Below are 9,590 nucleotides of genomic sequence, written 5' to 3' on the forward strand. Positions count from 1 at the left end.
GACGTGGTTCGGGCATCTGATGAGGATGCCTCCTTGGGGCCTCCCAAGGAAAGTGTTCCAGGCATGTCCAGCTGGGAGGGGGCCTCGGGGAAGACCCAGGACAAGGTGGAGGGATTTTATCTCCAACCTGGCCTAGGAACGCCTCAGGATCCCCAAGTTGGAGCTGGTTGATGTAGCACATGAAAGGGAAGTTTGGGGTCCCCTGGTGGAGCTTCCGGATAAGCGGATGAAGAAGACAAAGAAGAAGAAGGTGATGATCCTGTCAGGCAACTGCTGCTGGTTTCTTGTTTGGCCCAATTACGGCATTGATTTGATGTTTTTGTTAATGAAATATTTAAGTATTAAACATGTTCTTAAAGTCGTTGTATTAATCGCATTATTGTCATAGTTAACTCGTAATTAATCACACATTTTTATCTATTCTAAATGTCCCGTGATTCTTTTTGTCCCATTATTTTTTCTTCATTTTAATTGCTGTTATCAACGTGGAAAACTGGATCGGCTTGTTGTGTTTAAATGTTTTTTTAATTGAAAACAACATTGGCATATATCCCAGTGTTGTGTTCAATTTCACACTAACATTCTCACATGGAGCAAATAATCTGTCACACAATGAAACACTGTCCATCAATTAAATTGTGAAAAATATACTTTGATGAGGGGGGGGGGGGGAATTGGCATCAGCTGTTTCAGACTGGATGTGCTGCGATGATAGCTCAGTTCACGACGACAAAACACAGATCACTTTGGTCTTGTCAATGGAACATTTGGCAACTTTTAAAAAGTAAACTTTCCATTCAGAATCTAATCGGCGTCCATTTCAGCGTCTCGCGCTCGCCGTCCACTCAAAACGTAACTACTCTTTGGTCGGCTCGCAAGCCCAAACAAGTGTGAGCGGCATGCCGATTTGTTTCCGCTCTAACTAGATCCGGTGTGGTGTTGTAGTTTTTCTAACTTTACTAGTTGTTGCAACAGCCTGTGAAAAAAACTACAAAGTTTGCTAGGCTAAAAAGAATGTTAATCTTACAGTAAAAAAATGTACGCCGTAAAATGAGTTTGCGTTAACGCCTTTAATTACGCGTTTAACTGACAGCACTAATTGGAATATATAATGCAACTGGATGACGGTGATTAAATGCCGTACAATAGTACAATCTGTTAAGCAATGATGAATTATGTCCACAACCAATTCCAACACAACTGTTTATTGAACTTGATCATTTACCATCCAAAATAGCCTGTAACACCACATTATGAAATGAAACATCAAAATGTAATACATGTTTACTTCATTATGTAATAATCTGCTTATTTTGTGATAAATAGTACATAATGCATGTAAGTAAACATAAGACGAGCAATTCAAATATTTGATGTGAAATAAGCTATATTTATTACTTTTGAGGTTTTTCTTTATATGCCTTTCAAAGCCATAACAAATATATATGTATATATATTATTTTATATATTATTATTATTTAAGACTTTATTACAAAAATGCGGAGACATTTGTTACATATTGGGTTCAGGTTTTTTATAACAAAAAGCGGCAGATTATTACATATTGCGGGTGTTATTACATAATGAAGTGAAATTTGAATACATTTTGACATTTTATTAAATAAGTCATTATTACATAATGCATTGTTACAATGCCATTTGATTGGTCCGTATTTACTGCCCATGCTATCTTATATTAGCCTTAAAAACTAAGGAAAACAATCAGATTTCTAAAAAAAAGATAACTTTGGGATACTAAATTTATTCTTTAATATTTATCATTCACCCAAATCAATCAAGACTGTTCACACAAGAAGTCATCCCTGACTGTTGAATGAACAGCAGGCCTGTGACGGAGGTATCTTTGAAATGAGAGACTTCTACGTTCAGACTGGCCGACTGTCCCTTTGTCATGTGATGGAAGAGCCCGGTCCGTGGTGAACAGGAAGTGTCTGTGGTGAACAGGAAGTGTCCGCAGTCTCCCTCTTGGAGCTTTCTTCTGTCAGGTTTGCTTCTCTACTTGTTCTTGCTGAGTGTTCTCTGCTTCTCCGCGTGCTCGACTATCTTCTCCTCCACGTAGAGACCTTTGCGGCGGCGGACAGCGTTCATGTATTTCAGGGCCTGGTTTGCAGAGTCGGCTTTCTCCCCGAAGTGCAGGTATTCTTCCTCTGTGGTGGGAACCCAGCATGGGTCGCTGCTGATCACCTGGGGCACAGAGAGGAGCACAGGCATGGAAATGGGATGGTCAGTCATAGTAAGAGACAAGATTCCACATAATGACACAGACCGCATCAGGTCACACTCTGAATCAGACATAAACAACGCTCCACTCTTCAATGACTTATCTTGTGTGAAGGGTTCCTCCTCGTCAATTCTGTCAGCCAGCAGACAACAGAAAAACGCCCTAAAGCTGCTGTAAAGAACCTATAAAGTTATGTTTTCATAAGCTGCCGACCCAAAAGACAAAAGTGTAACCATACGTGTGGAGAACTACAGTTTTGCAGCATGCATTTTGTTACCAAGTCAAATATCCAAATGGCAGTTTAAGGCTAACTGTGGCTGCATTTACACGAGGCCGGCTATTGTCATAAACGGATATTTCAACCTCTCCGTTTTCAAAAATAACATTCAAAAAAGTGTTTGGTTAGACCAGTGCTTCTCAATTATTTTCTGTTACGCCCCCCCTAGCAAGAAGAAAACTATTCGCGCCCCCCCTCCCCACCGTGACTATCCATCTCTGCATAACATTTTATCCTTATTTACATTAAGGAATGCGGGATGACTGTTGGCAATATTCAGCACGTTTTCGCTGAAAAAACTCTAGCGGCTTATCGGCGTGATGGGGTGTAACGTTTAAGTGCCGCGCTAATTTATTTGGCTGCATGGTCCGCTGCGAGCATTTTTAGACACAGCAAACACACCGGTTCTTCCTCTTCTCAACTGTAGTCACAGTGAAGCCAACGCGCTAAATACGCTTTGTCGTATTTCCTCGTCTTAGCTTTCGGGTGACTTTCTTTGTCTCATTATCTTTGTCTCTCTCCGCTTTTCTTCATCCCTGTTAAAAACTTTTTCATGTTGGGGGTTGTTATGTGAATAACGGAGGCTATAGACAGAACGCAGTCGGAGCTTTCTGTTGACTCAACACTGCTAACCAAGGCAAACCTGTTGTCTTGTAAGTCGTAAAATGTTGCTCTGTCGCAAACGTGACAGAAGTAACAATGACAGCGCCACTGCCGCCTACTGTAGTGGATGCTCAATTACACTTTATACAAGTACGGCCCAAAAAAAAGCCAGTTCCCCAGTCCCCAGTTCCATGCGCCCCCCACAGGTATCGCACTGCGCCCCCCAAAGGGGGCGCGCCCCACTATTTGAGAAGCACTGGGTTAGACGTACCTGCGTATATATGCCGTCAAGAGCATGCCAAAGCTGTAGGTGGCAGTGCAACGAGAAGCTCAAGCCCACGTTAGCCAATCAGAATCCCCAAAATAGCAACAACCGCAAGAAATCACTTCCTCTCTCTTCTCTTCCTCACTTCCTTGGCTGACTAAACCTCCGGTTCTCTCAGTTTACATGCAAACGTGCAAACGAGGATTTCCAAAATCTCCACTCTGGCCAGAGTTTTTACAAAGACTCGTTTTCAGAGGGAAATTCTCCGTTTGTGTGTAAACGAAGGAAAATGTCTCTGTTTTTCAAAATACCCATGTATGTGTAAACAGGGTCTATATGTCTGTAAGTTAAGCTAACACACATAATGTCAGACATAACGTTACGCATACATGCACGCATGCACACACACACACACACACACACACACACACACACACACACACACAAACGTGGATGGGTAGTGTCCAAACACTCTCAATGCTGTAAAGAGATGCATGACATACACCCACCACGTGCAAAGCACACACACACACACACACACAAATACAGAGAGAGAGAGAGAACAATTACTGAAGCAGCACAGGCAGCAGGGCCCTGCACCTGGCTCTGGTTACACTGGGACAGATGGCAGAGTGCGAGCTCCAACAACAGGCGGATTACAGTAGACAACAAACACACACACGCACACCAGTGAAGGGCGAGGAGGGATGGGGAATCCTGGAGCGCTGCTTAACTGACTGGCTCTGCTAGCGTTAGCTGGTAATTTCAAGGAAAAGTCTGACGATTTCTGTTCTGTCGTACATGCAGATGAATGTCTCCAGTACCCGGAGTTCTGCATTTATCCGCCGGTAAAACTCCTGTTGGATGACGGCCTTCAGAAGGGTTGAAAATCGGCAACTTTGCCTCTTTAGCGTTTAGCTTAGCGCGACCATAGCAACCATAAACAACACCGGCCCTAGGCGTTTGCTTCCTGTTCGGTGCTGGACGGAGGAAACCCATTGGTGGTTGACAATGTTCACATGATTTAACAGGATTTTATTATAAAAAAAACAATCAAACATGTTTGATATTATCGTAACATCCAGGTGGGAAAAAAACTGACTTCATGACCACCTTACACCCAACGATGGAGACGACGTGAGCGCCTATGGTGTCTCAGGACGTCATTCCGTAATTGGAAAGCAGTCTGCGACGGTGGAACTGCTTGAAAAGTAATTCGGTGTAAGGTCGGCATAAGTGGACTGTGAGTTACAATATTGGTCTTACCAATATGAATGAATATGAATTCAACATGCCTGACATGGAAGCACTCTGCTATTTTGACCTATCCAAACCTATTTTTTTTTAATGTATTTTTAGGTTTAAGTGTAGTATTTTATTTACTTTGCATGACAGGATTCTCATGATATCACGCGAAAATTGTGGGATCACATATGACATGTAAATGCTTCTTGTCAGGCTTCAATGGGCCGGTACACACAAGTACAGAGTACCTTTACTAAACATTTTTAACAGTATAGTATTAATTAGCTGGCTGATATTTATACTAAAATGAGGTATATATCATGATTTATTGGGGAAAAATAAGCAATTCTATGTAAAATTAGACATTCAGCACCCACATAAAGGCAGAAGAGAATGATCCTCTGTTTCATAACTGCATTCTCAGACACTGTAACATTTCAACTGTGAATACAACCCCTTCAGGCTGATTCAAGACCCCTCCGCTTCACGTCCGGGTCCTGATCACCCTGACGGGGTTGCATTCGCTATAGCAACCACCTTGCTCTACATTATTCCTTACATACAGTATATAAAACACAAGCGATAATATTCTCAGGCCACTGCTCAATTTGGGTACTGGCTTATTTTTTGTTACAATTCAGGCAAAGAAATCTAGTTGTATCTACAAATAAATGAAGAAATCTACTTGTATCTTCAATGAATCAGTATGATCTGATTAACAAACATCAAAATTTAGTGTAGTTATACATTAGGAATAAGATGATTTTCAAAACAAACCTGCAGTACTATGATCATTTAAAATGCTTATTTGAAGAGCCTGACCAATACTGAGTTTTTGAGATTGATTCGATTCGAGATTTCTCACATGAACACATCATTTACACATTGTTACAAACACAAGTTCAGTTACCTATCACATGGAATATACATTCAGATATAGCTGTGATACGCTAATATCTGGGCAAAATATGAGCCATGCTGGTATATGGCTCAGGCTCTGTGTATTCACAGGCCTACAAAGTTCAACAATACTTTGTACACGCAGACACATACAGTAGTTATACTGTCAGACAGATGCATTGGCTGATCAATACAAGACTTATTCACACAATTCTCCAGTCTGCAGCTGAACAAAAGCTCCTTTCTGATGGAAATCTAATGTAAACGTCCCCACAGGAGCCACTAACCCTCCAGTTACCCAACAATACAATGCTCAAGGTCTGCTCGCTCTGCCTCTGCGCTCATTCATATGTTAATCCAATATCCTGGCCATATCAAATCGCTGTCAGGAAGACTGTTGACATCTGCACTAAGCAGCAGGCGAGTCCTGAAGCTGAGTGGGTCAAGGGACAGTGGGGGGGAGCTCAGGAGCAAGTCTTTGTGAGGACGCATCGGCAAACAAATCAGAGAGACAACTCTTAATGAGGCAAAGACAATGGCTGCAAAACAATGTGCTGGCGGGGGGTGGGGGGGCGTGTGTGATGCTAGGTGCTGCGAGATGGCGGGGGTTCAAATGATGACAAGAAGGTCATGGTGGGCCAAGAGATTACTCCTGCCTCTCTGGCAACTCCACTTCGCTCAGTATATGAACACTTCTAATCTCATTATGGCCAGAGGAAATATGTAAAGCTTTATATATTATTCTTTAGCTTGTCTGTCATGTGAAATCAAGTTACCCTACTCACATTAAAAACTGTTATTTTTTTTTTTTTTTTGTAAAAATTAACAACTCAACTCTAAGGCTGGTTCACGTTATTGAAGGGAATGATCATTAGTGTATCATTATCCTCTTTTTCATTTTGTTCTTTTAAATAAAAAAAAACATTTAAATGATTATAGTGTGATATAGGATTTCTTTTTTTCGGACATCTCGGCAGCACCGCAATACTTCATTGAAATATTGCCCATCCCTGCAATTTGGAAATTGCACAAGCCCATCTTGCGATTTCTATAAAAACATGATTAATTTTGCAGCCCTACACAACTCCCTACGGACTGAGCTACTGCCACCCTCAAGTTATTGCAGTGAGTGTAACTCCAGGAACAGAGCTGGATTACTGTTATTATATATTATATTTGGAGATGCTGTTTGCATCAGCGGAATCAGCCGACAATGCAACCTTGTATTTACCTTTCATTATTTATCATTTATTAAATGATAATAGCATTATTGTAACACGTAGCAACACATCTTTGGACTGATCTTTGGATCTCTTTCGGCGACTGTATTAGGCCCAGTGTTGCAGTGCAGACATAAATGTATAAAATATACATTTACATAAAGGAGCACTAAAAGTATGCAACAAAATAAATAAAAAAATACTAATAAATAGGATCTACTGCAGGGCTGTTCCACTGGATTGCATTGGATTGTTTCTATGGTCCCTGAGGGTTGAGTTGTGTTGGGGACTGACAGTAATTTTATTTGCTCATCGGCCACTGTGGCTAGTGGTCATCCGAAAGCTACTAGAGGGGTTCCTACGATCATGAAACACTTAAAAAAGCCATGAAGAATTAGAAAATAGCAATTTCCAGGCCTGGAGAAGTTTTGGAAAATGAATAAATACAGAAAGACATGGAAATTTTATTCACAAGTTCCTGTGTAATAGAGTGTGGTTATCTATATTGGTTCAACAATATTTGAACAAATTTACAATAGCCATCATCATCATCATATTTCTCGCATTAAAAGGTCTCAGAAGTGAATTCAGTAATGAAGTAGCAGACGAACAATGAATCGAGTTTCCAGTTGTAGCTGGTTCCAATGAGACAACCTGGAGGAAGGCGAAGCGGGAAAACTTCTCTATTGTTTGAGGGATTGGGCGGGCCAGCTGTCAATATGGGTTATTACCCAGTGTGCGTTGTTGAATGGTCTCAATGTTTTATTGTTTTATTTCATGTGAATTCTAGTTTACTAGAGGAGTAACTTAGTATTTGAAGTAATACAGGAAGTGTGCATTTAGTTTCCATGCTTATTGTGTTTCCACAACAATGTTAGTGAGTAGATCTACTGAAATGGCCCCATTAGCAGTGGAGTGTGCTGTGTAAGATGAGAAAGCAGAGGTTAAGTTGTGTGTGTAATGGTTATTTGTATATCTATTGTATATCTTCACCACGCGTAAACCAGCACAGAAGGCATCCCTAAACTGTTGGGGAGGGTCATGTCTTTATTTCTAATCATTTTGGAGGGTGATAGAAAAATGTATTGCTGGCTACCAAAGTTTATTTTGACTAAAGTTCCCAAAAGCCCCTTAAATAAAAAAACAAACAGTCCCTAAGAAAAAAAGTACACTACACGGCAACAGAGTCCTGATGCGCTTTTCAAAAAAAATCAGAAAGCTAGGATAGTATTTTTGCTGCTGACAGATTCATAATGTTATTATAAGTGCCTGTCAACATATAACGGGGTTCTACAGAGATAAACATGTGCACGGTTGGTTTAAAAGCTTAGTTGCACAATCTTGTAGTTTCTCTTTGATACTGTTGCCTTTGAAGTTAATGTCTGTTACTGGACACTTTATTTACTTATTTATATTTCAAATATCATTGCCTCTGTGTGGCCGGGTTGGTTCAGTGGTAGAGCAGGAGCACATGGACAGTACATGTCCAAATATGTCCAGGGTTCAAATCGAAACCTATTTTCCGGCATGTCTTCCCCCCCCTCTCTCCTGTCAAAAATTAAAGGGTGAAAATCCCAAAAAGAATCTCTGAAAAAAATATGAAAAATATATATTATTGCCTCCCAGTAATTTGTCATCTAGGACTAGATAATGGCGTTCTCAGGGTTTGACGGCTCAAAACATATAGCTTGTCATTAATTTTAGGATGAATTTTTTAATTCTTATTTTTCATGTATACACAGACCTTTCAGAAAAAGTTTGGTCATGAAAATGTACCTCAAAGGCATGGAAAGGTTATGGAAAAGTTATGGAAATGTATTAGTATGTGTATGAACCCTGTACTAGCCACTCATTTTCACTAGACGCTAATTTGTGGAAAATTACTTTTTTTTCTCAATTTGAATAAAGGTAACTATGGTTTGCAGAAATCAAGACTACATAAAATATAACTTTTTGTATAAAATCATGTAACCAAAATAGACACACATATAAAGAGTAGCTTCTTATTGCATAGGCTAGGTGGTGAAGGGGTGTAGAAGATTAGTTCAAAGTATTTGAAAGTGATTTGGAGCGCACTCGCGTGTCACTTAGCAGCCGGCACGGGCCCTCGGTGACGGGAAGCCGAGGGCCCAGACCTGTCCTGCTGCTGGCTCTCTCTCATTTCATCGGCTTGCCATGTCGCAAGTACGTGCTAAACGGGACATTTGAAGGAATCGCTGCGGCTTGCTTGTCTGATGTATGGGCCACCGTACTCTGGTCGTGGGCTACCCACCAGTGTTACAATATAAAAGGCATGCCACCCGCCAAAGTGGCTTGTGAGAGTGACTGTGTTACCCCCCCATTGCCAAAATATACCCGCATTTGGCGTGTTGGCACGTGTTAATGTCAAGCCCTGGTTGTGTTACTGTGAAAGTGAAGTTAATGTGTACCACATGAGATATAAATGTGATGTGGGGACTCACAGTAACTAATAGAAGTTATTCATTAGGGTGTATGTAATGTATGTAAAGCAGTCATTTACACTGATAGATGTTCAATGCTCTGGTTTGCAGTTTCTATGGTAACCAACGCCATACATGACTATGATGTTAATGAAGCAGGTCATCTGTCAGTCTGTCACGGGAGTTTTCACACTTCAACCACCATCATCAGCACAGCACAAGCAGAGTTTAAAATGTGACACATTTAAATTACAGGGAGGAGATTCGGACACGTGGCTGACATTCATCTATCTCTTTACAGACAACATGACCCATTACCCCAGCTGACACTGTCCATATGGCCTGCAGGACGCTGAGACCTATGTGTGTGTGTGTGTGTGTGTGTGTGTGTGTGTGT

The 9,590-nt window shown here is 40.9% G+C and overlaps 1 protein-coding gene across 3 annotated transcripts in view; it reads right to left on the minus strand.

The window, feature by feature from the left end:
* Positions 1–1,189: 1,189 nt before the first annotated feature.
* efl1 (elongation factor like GTPase 1) overlaps positions 1,190–9,590 on the minus strand; it is a 115,285-nt gene continuing 106,884 nt past the window's right edge. For all 3 annotated transcript variants that reach the window (XM_032537407.1, XM_032537409.1, XM_032537408.1), the window contains exon 23: positions 1,190–2,205. In XM_032537407.1, the coding sequence (XP_032393298.1) occupies positions 2,017–2,205 (189 nt within the window). In that variant the 3' untranslated portion in view covers positions 1,190–2,016. The remainder of the gene's footprint in view (positions 2,206–9,590) is intronic.

Source organism: Etheostoma spectabile, chromosome 15 (assembly GCF_008692095.1).
Source record: "Etheostoma spectabile isolate EspeVRDwgs_2016 chromosome 15, UIUC_Espe_1.0, whole genome shotgun sequence".
Lineage (NCBI taxonomy): Eukaryota > Metazoa > Chordata > Actinopteri > Perciformes > Percidae > Etheostoma > Etheostoma spectabile.